The sequence below is a fragment of the Apodemus sylvaticus genome, chromosome 17 (genome assembly GCF_947179515.1).
Source record: "Apodemus sylvaticus chromosome 17, mApoSyl1.1, whole genome shotgun sequence".
NCBI lineage: Eukaryota > Metazoa > Chordata > Mammalia > Rodentia > Muridae > Apodemus > Apodemus sylvaticus.
The window spans coordinates 67578154-67594553 of NC_067488.1; the positions used below are offsets into that span (position 1 = coordinate 67578154).

The window sequence follows — 16400 nt, forward strand, 5'->3', positions numbered from 1 at the left end:
CAAGCAAACAAACAAACAAAAAACAGCCAAAGCTATTAAGTGGTGTAAGCTTGTAGTCCTAGCACTTTGGAGGCTGTGGCTGGAAGATGGATGCTAGCTCAAGATCAGCCTACATAGTTCAAGGCCAGCCGGATCTAAAGGACGAAATACTTTCTCAAAAAAAGGAAAAAAAAAAAAAGAGGGAGGGAGGAGAAAAGAAACAACCAGGTGTAGTGGCACATAGGTCCAGGATTCAGAAGGTTTAAGGGAAAAAGGTTATGAGTTCAAAGTCAGCCTGAGCTACATAGTCCTTGTTTCAAAAAAAAAAAAAAAAAAAAGAGAGACAGAAAAAGGAAGAAACAATATTTTAATGTTAGTCTTTTTTTTTTTTAGAATTAAGATTTTTATATTTTATTTTATGTTCATGAATGTTTTGTTGACATGTATGTATGTACACCAGGTACATGCCTGGTGCCTACAGAGGTGAGAAGAAGAGTTACAGATGATTGTGATACAACATGTGGGTACTGGGAACTGAACCTGGGTGCACTGCAAGATCAACATTGCCCTTAAACACTGACTATCTCACTATCTCTTCATTCCCAATATTTCTTAAACTAACAACAACAACAAAAAAAAGCTTCCTTTTGCTGATTTTTTTTAATTCCATCAGAGGAGGATTAAACAAAATTGTAAGCAGCCAAAATTATTTTGACTAACTTCTGTGTTATATCTGTTATTAACAAGGCCATGAATGAGAATCTGTTTCCCTAATTATCAATCAATCTGTTTTCTAATTTCCTAATTCTATCTCTATCTTCCAATTTTCCCTAACCTAAGTGTTTGAAATTTATAAGACTAATTTGGGATGCTTTTGCATGTACTTTTTTCTTTCCAAGTTTCATATCCAAAACATATGTTGGCAGTTTGGCCAGACAGGACTAAAAATCAGCCTTTTTTTCTTCTTCCTCTATTTCTTTATTACTCTGTAGTAGAATTTTTTTTATTTTATTTTTTTGTGTATGTGTATATGAATGGTTTTCCTTATGTATGTCTGTGTATCACATGCATGCCTGCTGGGAATCAAACCTAGGTACTTTGCAAGAACAAGTAGTCTTAACCACTGAGAACAACTCTTCAGCCCTAAAAATATTAACAAGGGCATTTGGAACTAGATGCTCCTTTGGCACACCGTCCTGTGCAGCATATAGTATTACCAACATCCCAGATCCTTTGCAACGTTGTCCTTTGTGTTGTTGTCCTGTGTAGTACACAGTGTTACCAACATCCCAGATCCTTTGCAACGTTGTCCTGTGCAGTACACAGTGTTACCAATATCCCAGGCCTCTACTCTCTAGAGAGAGTTGCATCTCACAAGTTTCAACAAGCAAAACGTCTCCAAACATTACAAAGTTTTTTTTTTAGGAAGCCTAGAAGCAGAAGTACTAGCAGTGCTACCAGCAGAGAAGCACTGTCACATATGAGCTGCATTTACAGAAGAGGATCTAAAGGGAGAGTGAAGATTGGCATATGATTAAAATTTCCATGGTTGGTTTGTTTTTGCAGTGTTTAGGATTGAACCCAAGATGTAGTGCTTGCAAAGGTTTTCATGTGCTGGCTGGACCTGCATTAAGCCGCAGTCTCATGCAGTCCTCCCACTACGGCGTCCCTACTAGCTGGTACTACAAGAGTATGCCATCTTGCCATGGCGTCTTTGTACATATTATCTAAATCACAACTGTCCAAAAACAAACAAACAAAAACAACCAATGGACTGATATTGACTCCACAGTAAGAGGACCTGATGCTCTTGTTGAGCACCAGCTCTCAACCCACTTCAGCTAGCTCACAACCGCCTGTAACTCCCCCTCAGAGAGGATCCAAAGCCCCTGGTTTCCTCAGGCACCTTCTCTCACATTGACATATCCACACACAGGTATACATGCCTACACTTACTTAAAAATAATAATAATTTAAGATACATACATACACACACACACACACACACATATTGTTTTTTTTTTTTTTTTCGAGACAGGGTTTCTCTGTATAGCCCCGACTGTCCTAGAACTCACTCTTGTAGACAAGGCTGGCCTCGAACTCAGAGATCCACTTGTCTGTCTCCTGAGTGCTAGGACTAAAGGTATATACTACCACCTGCCTTAAAAATATGTATCTTAGCTGGGCGGTGGTGGCGCCCATCTCAAAAAACTAATATATATATATATATATTTCAAAGAAACACAAAAGTGATTCACACATGTAATTTTAAGTGTCCTATTACAGTGTTAAAAGTAAAATAAACAAGTAAAATTAACTTTAATGTACTTTTAAAACTCATTATATACAAAAAAGTGTATCATTTCATGGTTTGAAGAGATGGTTCAGTAATTAAGACCACCGGCTGTTCTTCAAGAGTACCTGGATCAATTCCTAGTACCCACATGACAGCTGACAACCAATTATAGCCATCTGTAACTCCCATTCTAGAGCATCCTATGGCTTCTTCTGTACTCTGAGGGTACTGCATGCATGTGATGAACAGATATACATATATGCAGGCAAAATACATAAAATAAGTAGTCTAAAAAATGTTAAAAGAGTATCATTTCAGCATGTAATCAAGGAACTATAGAGGTGGGGTGGCATAGTGTTAAAAGTGCATACGGCTCTTGCAGAGGATCTAAGTTCAATTCCCAGCACCTATGTAGGGCAGCCCATAACTCTGTAATTTAAACATGTAATCAGTATAAAATTTATTGAGATATGTATACTTGTTGAATAAGAGTATATTTGATTCAGATTAGCCACATTGCAGAGATAGGTGTACTAACATACACCTGAAATACCAGGACTCAGGATGATGATGAAGCAAAGGGCTTGAGAATTTGAAGCCAGCCTGAGCTACACAGTGAGACCCTTCTTAATAAATAAATAAATGAATGAATGAATGAATGAATGAATAAAGTCACGGTGCAAGTGCTCAGTAACCATGTACTTTATTGCATAGTACAGAAAAGTTTTTTTCAATTCATTTTAAATTCAGTAGAATAATGGGCATTTTTGTAGAGTCCTGTTGCAGGATATTTGATCACATTGTGAACCCTGAGATTGTGTTATTTACTGAAAAAAAAAAAAAAGACTATTTCTAGTTGCTGTATGACTCAGCCTTAACACAGGCCTTTAATTTCTCTGGCAGAATACAGACATGCCCCTAGTACACACCTTTAATCCCGAACAATGAAAATAAAGTTAGTTTGTTGAAGGAAGCACGCATGTTTGAAAGTCTTGTCTAATTGAATGGCAGAGAGACAGATCAAAGATTTGACAGAATAGGGTATGCCCAACTATTTGGGTGGGGGGAGGAGAAGCAGTGCAGAGAGTTTGAAAAGAAGGAGACGGTTTTACCAGGACAGTTTTACAGAGACAGATTGAAGAGAGAACAAGCTAGACAGAGATAGACAGAACAAGCCAGAGAATGAGAAGAAGCCAGATTACAACAGATTTCTAGAGTTATTTTGAGGTCAAGCAGAGCACTTAAGGAGAGGCAGAGGGAAAGAGAAGCCAGATTGAATCAGTCAGCTTGGAAGAGTTTGAGCCAGAACACCTGAGTTAAACTAGCCAGCTAGAGTTCAGAAAGAACTAAGAAGGGATAAACTTACTCAGCAGTAAGTCTCAGAGGCTGAAAACATTCTAGGCCTAGATAAGATTTTACAGACACTAGAAGCATCCAGGACTAGGCCTGGGTTAGCAGACTGAGGCAATAAGTCTCAGAGATGACAATTATATATAGGTGTATAAAGGATACCTTTACAAAGCCCAGATTTATTATTATTTATTAATAGTTTTTACTATTCTGCTTGAGAAATCGCTTTCAGAAAGATTATTCCCTAAGCATGAAGTTCAGAACTTAGTCCCTGGGACAGGGACAGGTTTTGGTTGATAAATTGATTTAGATTTTTTTTTCCAGTGGTGGTGGAGAAAGCCCAGAGTCTTAATCCATGCTATATTCTCTAGTGTATGATCTAAAGAACTGCTAAAGTATTAACATTAATAAATGAAAGGAAATAGAAGCTGGCAAGAAGGCTCAGTGGTTAAGAACCACTGGTTGTTCTTGAAAGAGCTGTTCAATTTCTTTTTTTTTTTTTTCTTCGGATTTGGTTTTTTCGAGACAGGGTTTCTCTGTATAGCCCTGGCTGTCCTGGAACTCACTCTGTAGACCAGGCTGGCCTCAAACTCAGAAATCCGCCTGCCTCTGCCTCCCAGAGTGCTGGGATTACAGGCTAGAACCTTTAGGTTCTAGAACATTGTGCAGTTTTGTTTTGTCTTGTTTTATTTTTTTCAAGCCACCTACATGGAATTTACTTGAATGCCTCTAAAAGTACATTTTTTTTTCTTTTTTCTTTTTTAAAGACAGGGCTTCACTATGTGTCTGTGACTGGCCTGGAACTTGCATGTAGACCAGACTGGCCTCCAACTCACTGAGATATGTGTGCCTCTATTGTCTCCTGAGTACTGTGATCAAAGGTGTTTGCCACCACACCCAGCTTATAAAAATACTTTAAAAATGATTATTATAGTATAACATTACTAGTATCTACAAGCCTATTTAATCTATTACTCTTTATATCCACCATAAAAGAATGTTGTTTTTCTCCATTGCCAACTAGGTTCAACTGATTTCCTTTTCAAATACAGGCCAGATCCAGGTTCTTACAGTAACTTATTTAACTCTCTAAATGGACTATTTCTCTCCTACCATCCCTTAGGTGCAAATCAATAATTGAAAAAGCTGATGCACAAAATTTCTTTAGGAAACCTTTATGTCCATTTTATTCTAGATCTCTTTTACTTGAACCATGCTCTTCAGGCCTGTATGTTTTCCCTGGAAGGATCTTAGTTGTTAATGCTGGCTTTAGTTACAAATCAATTAAAGAGGCAGGCTCAAAGGTCAAGAGCACTGGCTATTATTTCCAGAGGACCCAGGTTCAATTTCCAGCACCCCAGTGACAGCTCACAATTGTCTGTAACTACAGTTCCAGAGGGTCCAACATTTTTGAAATCCTCTTCTGACTTCTGTGGGCACCAGGCATGCACATGATATATAGACCTACATGCAAATAAAACACCCATATGCATAAAATCGAAAGTTTTAAAAATTGGGTAAAATCTAGGAGACAAAACCAGTTTGATGCTATGGGAGCTAGGATAGGGACCAAGTTCTGTGTATTTGTTTTGTAAAGGGGCTTGTTTTTGTAAAGCCTCTTGAAAAAGGGGCTACAGATGTGGTGTTTGGTGTTAAGTTATGTATCTAATGAAAGTAAAAACAAGAGACTAAGTTAGTCACTATTTTTAGAAACAAGACATCTAGAACCATGTTTCAGGAACTTTCTGTTGAGCTGTGGAAACCCGCAGCATCGAAGCCATTTCTGTAGCATGGATGTTCTAATGAAATAACCAGGCCATTGGCCTCAAAGAGACTTTGAATTGTTTATGTTCCTTTCTCCTCCTCCTTTTAAAGCATACCAGCGCCAGTGGCGCACGCCTGTAGTAATCCCAGCACTCTGGGAGGCAGAGGCAGGCACATTTCTGAGTTCTGGTCTACAGAGTGAGCTCCAGGTCAGTCAGGGCTATACAGAAAAACCCTGTCTTGGGGGGAAAAAAAAAAGAGTAGCAGCAGCATAAAGTATTGTCCAGGAATCTGCTTTAATCATAAACTGGGCTAGACTTTGCCTCACCTTGTCATTTTTCTTTCATTTAAAGCTCTGTGCAGAAATCTGTAGTCTCCTTCCCTCACACTGCCTACAGGTTCCTCTCTACCCTTTTTTCCCTTTTTTGCTCGCACGTTTATTTTATCATAGTACAGCCAGCAGCATTGTGCTGGCCCCTTTATGGCTGCAGGAGCCCAGGCAGACTGCCTGATGAAGGGAGATAGCATGTGGCTATAGGATTGGTGTATGCCATTATTGCTGGCCATTGGGCCTCTGTCATCTACAGTTCCTCCCTGGCTCATTAAAACCGTGAGCCAAATAGCCAGGAAGGCCCTGCTGCAGCACTGTAGGGGCCAGGAAGTTAAATGGTTCTCCTAATCCTGCATAATTTATCTCCCTGTTAGTCCCCTCGTAAAATACTCCAATTCAGCCCCACCACAGAGAGCTTTGTTCTGAAATTCCCTGGTTTTGTGATGACCACTGAGTGCCCAGCCTTTCCCTTCTCTCTTTATTGTTACTGTTAGAAACTGTTTCACCCTTGTTAAAGCCAAGTTTACCTTAATGCTTTTCCATGCCTAGACCCCACCTCAGCGACAGCTTTCCTCCTGGTTGTATCTGATGATACAAAGCAGCTGGTGATGCCATCTTCCCTCCTCTCTTCCCTGCCTTTGGTGCCATTATTTTTCATCTCTTCTATCGTTTCCATGGTTTTTCTTCTCTCCTCTTTTCCAGTCCCTCTTTCCAGGAACCAATGTCATTGTATCGTGTTTCTGTTTGGTTGGCCATTTTAAAGAGCCCTGAATTGAGCAGCACTGCCTGCCTTTTTTCACATCTCCGTTTCTGTTTCATTTCAGAGATTTACAAATGAGGACCACCTGGCAGTTCATAAACATAAGCATGAGATGACACTGAAATTTGGCCCAGCCCGAACGGACTCAGTCATCATTGCAGGTATTTGCTGCCCCCAGAGTTACATGCTCTGCTATCACTGAACAGTTAAGATTAATTCCAGGCCCAGATGTCCTGGGAGAGCTGCACTCCCCTTCTCCCGTCAGGACCTCTTTGTGATCTGTATTTAATCAAGAAATAGCACTAACAGCTCCCTCTGTCCTACTGCGCCTCCATTCAGTTTTAAATAGTACGCTTGTGTTCTGTGGCTTGTGAGGATGGTGTTTGAGACTTTGTCTTCACTTTGGTCAGTCTATTCTCTCCTCACCTTCTATTTATTAAGATTCTGGAAGAGCTACAGACAAAAGACACCATTTCTCCTTATCCACAGTGGAGAAAGTGAACAAAAGGTGCCCCCCCCCCCCCAAAAAAAAAGCTGCTTTAGCCTGGCTGCTTCTCTTCCACTGGGTGTCAGCTTTCCTCTAGCAGGCAGATTATCAGTTCAGAAATGAACTTCCCATGTGAACCTAGACACCACTGTGGGTACATTTCCAAAACACAAATAAGACATTTAGTCACTGGGACTTTCCTAAGCCAGTTTGTGTGACCTGGAAACTTACCAGTTACAGATATTGTCTGCACTGTACTCAAGGGAGCATTCTTAGCACTTGTTTCTAAGCCTTGCAGTAGGAGTTCTTTTGTGCAGTTTGCAGCTAGATAGATGTGCAAAGCATGGTGAGCTTTTTCTTTTGATGCAGTTAGAGCTTCTAATTTAACCTATGCCAAGCAGATTAGCGTAATATTTAATCAGTAGTGTACTTAATTGATGGTTATTGCATAAATTAATAAACTAGTTAATTTATAAATTTAATTGTTACTACTTGCAAACATGTTACCTTAGACATGGAAAAGGAGACAGAACCTCCTCTCCTTGTTAATACATATGATGAAAAAGACTTGTCCTTTTACATCTCCTACTCTTTAATAATTCAGTATATATTGAATATTTACTGATTTACTATGTGGGTTAGCTACTTTTTTTTACTGTGTGGGCTAGCTACCTTTTTTAGAAGCTTGCAGGTTTGTGATTTGTAATCCCTGGAAAAGGATATGAACAGGGACAATATCAATGATTTAAAAAAAAAAAAAAGAAAGAAAGGAAAAAAAGAACAGTCTCACTGTACAGCTCTGGCTGGCCAGGAACTCAATATGTAGACCAGGCCAGCCTGAAAGTCACAGAGATCCACCTGCCTCTGCTTTCTGGGTGCTGGGACTAAAGACTTGCACCACCATACCCTGCTATATTTGTTTTATATTATGAGAGAGGAGAGAGCATGGGAGTGTGGATGCCTATGGAGGCCAGAGAGGGAGTCAGAATCCTGAGGCAGGAATTACAGTTGATTATATGCTGCCTGCTGTGGCTGCAGGGAACCAATGAGCTGCCTGCTGTGATCTTCTTGAAGAGCATTATGTACTCTTAACAACTGAGTCATCCAGCCATCTATCTACCTCTTTTTGAGACTGGATCTCACTGTAGCCCAAGCTCACCTTGAATTGAGATTGTCTTTTATTTACTTCCTGGAAGCTGGCATTAGAAGTATGAGCCACTGTGTTTGACAGAGAAAATGTTTTTTACACTTCATTCATGAGTTTTGGAGTGCTGAAACCAATACCTTAAATTTTAACTCCCCTGTATAGGCTAGTGAGTCTATCTCCTTTTAAGAAACAGTATAGGTATGCTGTATGTATTCCAGCTCCTATTGAACATCTTTAGTTGGCTGTAATTCAGATCTTCATTCCAGTGACTGACCATGTCTCCTCCTCTCAGTTATTCACGGGTACCAGTATTCTCGGTCTTGTTGTTTTATCTTTTCTCCCAGTTCTTTCTGTTCTAGTCCTATGCATCAACCAGCATCTATCACTGAACAAATCCTTGAGAAAAATCAACTAGTAAATAGAAAACATATGGGCAGGGTGCGGTGGTGCCTGCCTATAATCTTATCACTTGGGAAGTAGAGGCAAGAAAAGCTGGAGTTCAAGACCAGCTGCAGCTACATAGCAATTGGTCAGTTGGCCTTGTTACTTTTGGGTGTTCAGTGAAGCAGCACATTACAGTGAGGAGTGTGTGAAAGGTCCACAGTTCCCTTTAAGGAAATGCCTCTGATGACTTAAAACTTGCCATTGGGTTCCAGCTGTTACAGGTCCCATACCACCAAAAATTTGGGACCCAACATTTAACTCATGCATATTTGAGCAGCATACAAACCATAGGTTCCTCTTCTTCCTCCCACCATTCTCACTAGGCTTGTCCTCCTCCAGTGTTGCCTCACTGGCCTCCGTAATGGTCTCATGCTACACCATCTTGTATGCTTTTAAAAAGCCAGTCTTTACATTCTGTTCTTAATGGTCACAATCTCTCACTATGCTTTCTCTTTAACCTAACTTTTCAGACTTTCCATAATCTAGCCCCGTAGAACTTGCCCAATTTTATATGAAAGTTATATGCATAAAATGCCAGTCTTTTCATCTAAACATATTGTTTTCTCCTAATCCATGTGTGATGACCTTTCTCTATGCTTTTACCATCATTATTTCTCTTTGCTCTTAAAGCTTCTCTTCTCTCTATAGTCTAAAACTATTTTACAAGGCTTAGCTCAAGTCCTACTTGAAGGCTTTCCTAACAATTCTAGTGATTAATGTGTATTTATTTTATGTTTATAATAATTTTATTCTGCATCTCAAATAGCATTTAATTTTTGCATATTGTAGTGCTATCTACATATATTAGTTTTACTTCCTTAACTAAAAAGCATTCTCTTAATTGACTCATGTCTTGTATTTGGCCTATACCCTTATGTCTTCTCCAAATATGCATCTAAGTTTATGAATATAACACCAAATCATACAGAATTATTCAGTAAACACTTAGGAATCATCAGAACCAATTAGGCTTGTTTATATATTTTCAGATTGTTTGTTTAGGAACCAGAAGCAGTTGAAAGTTAGAGGCCACCTTGAAAATGAGAAATCAGGTTTAATATAGGGGAAATTTTAAATTAAGCCAAGAAATGCACATGGGCAGTAGGTATAGAGGTATATATGACTCAAACCAGAAGTCACAAGTTCTTTTCCTGACATCAGTACTCAGTCAGTCGCCCTTTTCTTCCACTTGAATTGTGTTTTATTCCCCTTACTGAGGTTGATAGCACCTCTCCTCACTTTAAGGTGGAACGTGGCTTTATCTTTAGCCAACCAAAGTGTCCAGAGAATCTTTTAAAACTATTTTAGGAGATACTGGTAACTTTTCTAAAGAGTCTAATTCAGAAGAGGTTTTGTTTAAGTTTTCTTTTTTTAAATGTTTCCATGGAAAACCCCACTGGACTATTTCCAGTTAATCATGCTAAAAGGAACAATTTCAACCCCTCGGTGTTCCCTTAAAATATAATTGAAACATTATTCTATGTCTGTCAGTCTAGTTGTTTGGGATAGACAAATCCTTGAGATGATAAGCACATCAAAGAAACCATCAAAATAGAATTAGGCCCAAGGAACAAGGTTCATCTTTAGAAAATCAGCAGGGAGAGGGAGAAACTATGATCTGAAGTTCAAGTCACTTCAAAAGTTCCCATAGTTTATGAAGAGGTCTCACCTCCTTAAGAACAAAGAAGCCGGTCTTTGTGGCACATTTCTGTAATCCCAGCACTTGATAGGGAGCAGCAAGAAGATTGTAAATTCCAGGATAACCTGGGCTTTTCTCCAAAAAAGAGGAAAGAAAAAGTAGAGGCAGAGTGTTAAGAAAAAAATTTGCACAGCCCCTGTGGGGATATTTTGACCGGCAAATCTAAACCAAATAGTCTGATTTCCGGATTTTGCTCTGGGCCCATGCCTCTGTGAAATAAGCACTATTGTTTGTAGTTTCCTTTTCTAACTCATGATATCGCTGTCTTGTTCCCTCATCTCTAGTTTTCTCTAGAATGGCCTCAGAAAGGAACAGATCTTAGCTCAGTGACACACAGCCACCATTCCTTATTAGGTAGCTTTAGTGAGCAAACTCAGCAATTCCATCCTCAGTTTGTGCTCTGTCAGATTTTAACACCCATCTGTTTCTGTCTACTCACTGTGGACCTAGCATGGTGTATGATTAGAAGGGAAGCATTGCTTGACTTCAGTTTTCAAATCTAGAGGTTTCATGAATCTTTCATAAATGGTTTGTTTTATTGGGGTTGTGTTTTCATTGGAATGAAAGATCCAGCACTGAAAGCCAGTGGATATCTGGCTAGTCACACAAAACATTGTCCTGTCTTCCCCCTGCTGGCCTTGAGACAGTACAACACAGATATCCTGTGGTAGCTGAAAAACCACAATCCATCCACTACAACTCAAAAAAAGCCCTCTACCCTAACACAAATTCACTTTCTCCAAATAAAACAAAAATACAATCTTTGTGCACTATCAAGTTTTAATCTTATATTAAAACTAAATATATTTTCCTTTCCTTTTTATGTCTACAGATCAAACACCTACTCCAACTAGATTCCTGAAGAACTGTGAGGAGGTGGGGCTCTTCAATGAACTAGCTAGTTCCTTTGAACATGAATTTAAGAAAGCTTCTGATGACGATGAAAAAAAGGCAAGTGTGACTGAAGAGACTTAGGGTATTCTCATTGTGCCTCGGAAGAGTTCCAATAATATTAGTAATCCTAGTCACTGCTCCAGGTAGGGGCAAGAGTGAAACAGGTCTCCATGTTTAACTGGAATAGCCATATGTCACTATGTAGCCCAGGCTGACCTCAAGCCCATGGTGATTCCCCCCCACCCCCAATTGCTTCTTTGTACTGAGGCCTAGGATGACAAGCATGTGCCATACCTCACCTACCATTAGGTAGATCTAGCTGATGTACCAGCAAAGGTCTGTCCTCACCAGAACACAAATATCCCTACCCTCCAGTGAGTCATTAGTTAATATATTTTATTTAATTTCTTTGTGGGTATGGTATACAGTATATATGTTTGTATCTGTGTCTGTGTACTCATGTGTATGGAGACCAGAAATCTACACTGAGTGTCTTCCTTGTCTCTGTCCACCTTCTATTTTGAGGCAGGGTCCCTCACCAAATCTAGAGCTCATTCATTCAGTTAGGCTTGCTAGCTAATAAGCTCCAGGGACCTGAGAATCTGATCTCACCAGACCACTGGAAACAAAGCTGTTCTGCTTTCATGTGGGCGCTGGGGGTCTTCACTCAGATCATCATTGCTTTTCTGGCAGTTCCCTTAGTAACAATTCAAGGTCAGACTGAGCTAAATAGTAAATTCAGCTGAGTAGAGCTGCAGAGTGAGATACTAATTGAAACAACTAAGCAAAAGTGTGAATTGCTCAGATTTTATTAGGGAACTATTTTTTCAGATATACTTTGGGGGTGCTAGAGATACAGATAGCTCAGTGGTAGGGTGCTTACAAATGAAGGGCCTGAGCCCACACTACCCCCAGTAGAAAAGCAAAGAAACAAGTTCCACTGCTTATAAACTGATTGCTTGGACACGTTTTTTATTTATTTACTTATTATTTATTTGTTACTTTTTTGAGAAAGGGTCTTACTGCTTTGTAGCCCTGTCTGGCCTCTAACTGATAGACATCTACCTACTTCTGCTTCCTTAGTGCTGGGATTCTAGACTCCTTTGGGTTATTTTTACTTAGTTATCCAATCTACAGATGTGTAGAGTTTCCTCTCTTTTTTGTTTCAATGTGTGTGGTTTTTTTGCATTCAAGTAGCTTCATAGTGCTGCTTGATAATACCTAAGGCCACGGTTCCCAACCTTCCTAATGATGTGACCTTTTAATATGGTTCCTCCTGTTGTGGGAACCCTCAACCATGAAATTATTTTTGTTGCTACTTTATAACTGTAATTTTGCTACTGTTATGAGTCATAGTGTAAATACCTGGCATGCAGGATAGACATCTGATAGGCTACTCCTGTGAAAGGGTTATTCCAACCTCCTCAAAGAGGTGTCAACCCATAGATTGATAACTATTGACCTAGAGCATTAAAGAAAATTGTTTTTAGCTGAGTATGATAGTATGCATCTGTATTTGCCACACTTTAAGAAGCTGAGGCAGAGCCAGGCGTGGTGGTGCCCACCTTTAATCCCAGCACTTGGGAGGCAGAGGCAAGTGGATTTCTGAGTTCAAGGCCAGCCTGGTCTACAAAGTGAGTTCCAGGACAGCCAGGGCTACACAGAGAAACCCTGTCTTGAAAAAACCAAAACAAAAAACAAAAAAATTAAGCAAAAAGAAGGTGAGGTAGGATGGTTACCACATCTTTGTGACTCAGTCTCAAAATAAATAAAGTTATTCTTATTACCTTACAAAGGAGATCAACCTGGATGATGAAAGATGTCACTTTAGGAACATTTCAAGAAATTGAGAATGTTTGTGCTTAAAATAAAGATTTAGTATGAATAAAAGTACACTCTTGAAATATATCAAGGGTTTTATATAAAAGAGGGATTACATGCTAGGCATGGTTGTACACAGTTGTAATCTCAGAACTCAGCAAGCTGAGGCAGGAATATCTTGTGTTTGGCTACATAGCAAGTTCTAGGCCATGTGGTAAGACTCTGTTTCAAGCAGCCTGGCTTGAATGCAGGCCTGTAATCCCAGCATTCCGGGGGTCAGAGACAGGCTGATTTCTTTGATTTTAAGGCCACCCTAGTCTACAGAGTAAGTTCCAGGACAGCCAAGGCTACACAGTGAAATCCTTAATAGAAAATAGGGGCGACCAGCCCTGTTTTTTTATTTTTTGTTTTTGGTTTTTTGGGGGGAGGGGGTTAGTATTTAGAGTAGCTTAGTTGGTAAAGTGCTCACTTAGCACAAACAAGTCCTTGCATACTGGGCATAGTAATACATGCCTGCAATCCTACCATGCAGGAGTAGAGGCAAGAGGATTAGAACTTCAAAGTCATCCTTGACTATATACCAAATTCAAGTATAGCCTGGGCTACAAGAGACTGTCTTAAAACCAATATGTTAAATTTAGAGAGATGGAGAGATGGCTCAGTGGTTAAGAGCACTTGCTGTACGCTTAGAGGACTCAGAGGTTCATTTCCCAGAGCTCACAGCCATCTGTAACTCTACTTCCATGGGATCCAGAGCCTTTTCTAACTTCCTCAGGTTCCTGTACCCACTTAGTACTTACTTATACACATACTCAGACATGTACACATGTCTGAAAATAGAGACAAAAGAAAAAGAAGAAAATATTAATTTTATTCTTTGTGGCCCAAAGAATGAAGCAAAATAACTGTGTAGAAAAATACCACAATGTTCAGATACATGAACACACTTAGTAAAAGTACTGTAGTAAGGACTGAAATGTTGGGGTTCTTTCTCATCAAGTTCTTTTATATGTCTGCCTTCCAAGTGCTGGGATTACATTTATGCACCACCATGCCTGGGATATCAAACTCTGTAAGCAAATTCGACAAAAATAGCTTTCCCAAACAGGTAAGATGCAGATAAAGACAGTTGCCACCAAGCTAATGATCTGAGTCTGATCTTAGGCTCACACAGTAGAAGAGGATAACGGGAGCTAAAGAATTGGCTTATCAGGTAAGAGCATTTGCTGCTCTTTCTGAGGCTCTTGATTTAATTCCTAGTCTCACTGGGTAGCTTCCAACACCTGCACCTCCAGTTCCAAGGAATCTAACACCCTCTAGGTAACTCCTTGGCACCAGGCACACAAGTGATATACATACATGCAGGCAAAACATCCGTACATAAAATAAAAATCTCAAAATAAGAAAGAGAACTGCCTTTCAAATGTTATCCTTCATCCTTCATATGCACTCCATAGCATACATTTGATCACACATATGTACACAAACTAAATGAATAAGATGAAGATATAGAATAAATTTTTTTTAAGTTTCCTGCCTTTGACAGCTTTATCTTTCCTATTTTTGAGCTCACTTGACACTTGTGGGGCCAACTCATAGTTGGTCAGGCTTTTCTCTCCTTAGTGGGGATCCTTTGGTGTTTCTGTCTGTCTGTCCAGTGGTGGTCTTTTCCTCCTACCACTGCACAGATATAGTGGGCTATTGTCTCCAGGGTTATTTAATGAACCTGAAGCTTTCCTGAGCCACAGCTTTTGTAGGCAAGACCCCTGGGAATTCTAAAGGGGACTTGTTTTTTTTCATAGAAGCCTCTTCTCCTATCAACGTAGTGTCTTCAGAGATCTCAGAATTTAGAGCTAAATTGGCTCTGACATATTAGCAGTGTAGAAAATATGAGACAGAAATTAAGATCCTTTGGTGTTTCTCATCCTTGTGAGATGGAATAGGATCATTGCTACATATGTATACAAACTAAATGAATAAGATAAAGATATAGACTATAGATGAAGATATAGATTTAGTACAGTACACTGAATTAGTTTGTTGCTCAGGCTTCCAGAGGTTAAGGTAGCAAGCGATGGTGTACATCCTGGTACTTGGGACATGGAGGCAAAAAGATCATGAGTTCAAGGGCAGCTTAAGGGACATAGTGGAGACCCTGTCTGGGGTTAGGGGGAGAGTAAAAGAAGCAGTAGGAACAAGCTCAACTTTCATGAAGAGCCTAGGATATAGGAAGAAAAGAACAAAGGATCCATTTTGACATGAAACTGAGCTGCCAGGCCAACCCTCTTCTCATGATGTGGCATCTCAGATAGTTTACTACTCCCTGCAAAGCCATTTACAGCTCCTGTACAGAGGTACAGCAGTTGTACCTCTGCCAGGAAAGTTCTTTACTTCTAGTTTCTCCAGTACTGCCTCTAAGAGCAAGTTCTAATTTCTTTTATTGATGGTATGATCACCCTTTTTTTTATCTCCAAATCTTGTTCCTGGAGTTTCTAGCCTCCTGCTCTAAACAGACTATGATCCCCATCTACATGGCAAGTTCCCCAGAAAGTATCTCTTCGGTTTTGTTTGCAGTACTTTAATCCTTAGTTGTTCTTCTGTTGCTTTTGATAACTGGGCGACTGAGCATTCTGGTTGGCAAGGGACGTTTTCACAGCTCTGCAGTGACCAACAAAGCTGGTTGGGAATTGACAGGTACTTGATTCAGGAGTCCTTTTACTTTCCTGGAAAAAATTATAAATATAGTATTTGCATAGATTTAAATGGCATTTATGTGGTTTTAGGCATTGTAAGTACTTGCTTGTAGCTGATATTATTTTCATTTTGTGGTTAGGGAATAGAAGCTATAAGAAGATACAGTGACTTGAACAAGGTTTATATAAAGCATGAGTTCACATCTCTTTGGCATTTGCAGTTCAGTGCTTTGACCAAGGGCTGAACTCTGTGAAGTACATGACCTCATCTAATCACTGGCATCCTGAACCTAACCTCTGTTTACTCTTTTTTTCAACAGGGTGCTGCTGGGCCTCTTGACATGTCTCTGCCTTCTACACCAGACATCAAAATCAAGGAAGAAGAGCCAGTGGAAGTAGACTCATCACCCCCTGACAGTCCTGCGTCTAGCCCCTGCTCCCCGCCACTGAAGGAGAAGGTAAAGTTCTTTCCCAGGAGTCATCCCAAATGTTAATTTTGATCATAAATGATATGAGAAGGATTGATTGGATTCAAAGGAATGGCTGTTTGTTTCTTGTCCCCCTTCATTTCTTTTCTCTCCTTCCTTACTTCATTTCTTGTCTTTTTTGTTTTGTTTGTTTTGTTTGTTCCCCCCTGCCCCCCAGACAGGGTTTCTCTGTGTAGCGCTGGCTGTCCTGGAACTCACTCTGTAGACCAGGCTGGCCTCGAACTCAGAAATCCGCCTGCCTCTGCCT

The 16400-nt window shown here is 39.9% G+C and overlaps 1 protein-coding gene across 9 annotated transcripts in view; it reads left to right on the forward strand.

The window, feature by feature from the left end:
- The window catches only part of LOC127668237 (cyclic AMP-dependent transcription factor ATF-7), an 85988-nt gene that overhangs the window by 47544 nt on the left and 22044 nt on the right, over positions 1–16400 (forward strand). For all 9 annotated transcript variants that reach the window (XM_052161800.1, XM_052161803.1, XM_052161804.1 and 6 more), the window contains 3 exons: positions 6545–6641; positions 11090–11208; positions 15986–16123. In XM_052161800.1, coding sequence (XP_052017760.1) covers positions 6545–6641; positions 11090–11208; positions 15986–16123 — 354 coding nt within the window. The remainder of the gene's footprint in view (positions 1–6544; positions 6642–11089; positions 11209–15985; positions 16124–16400) is intronic.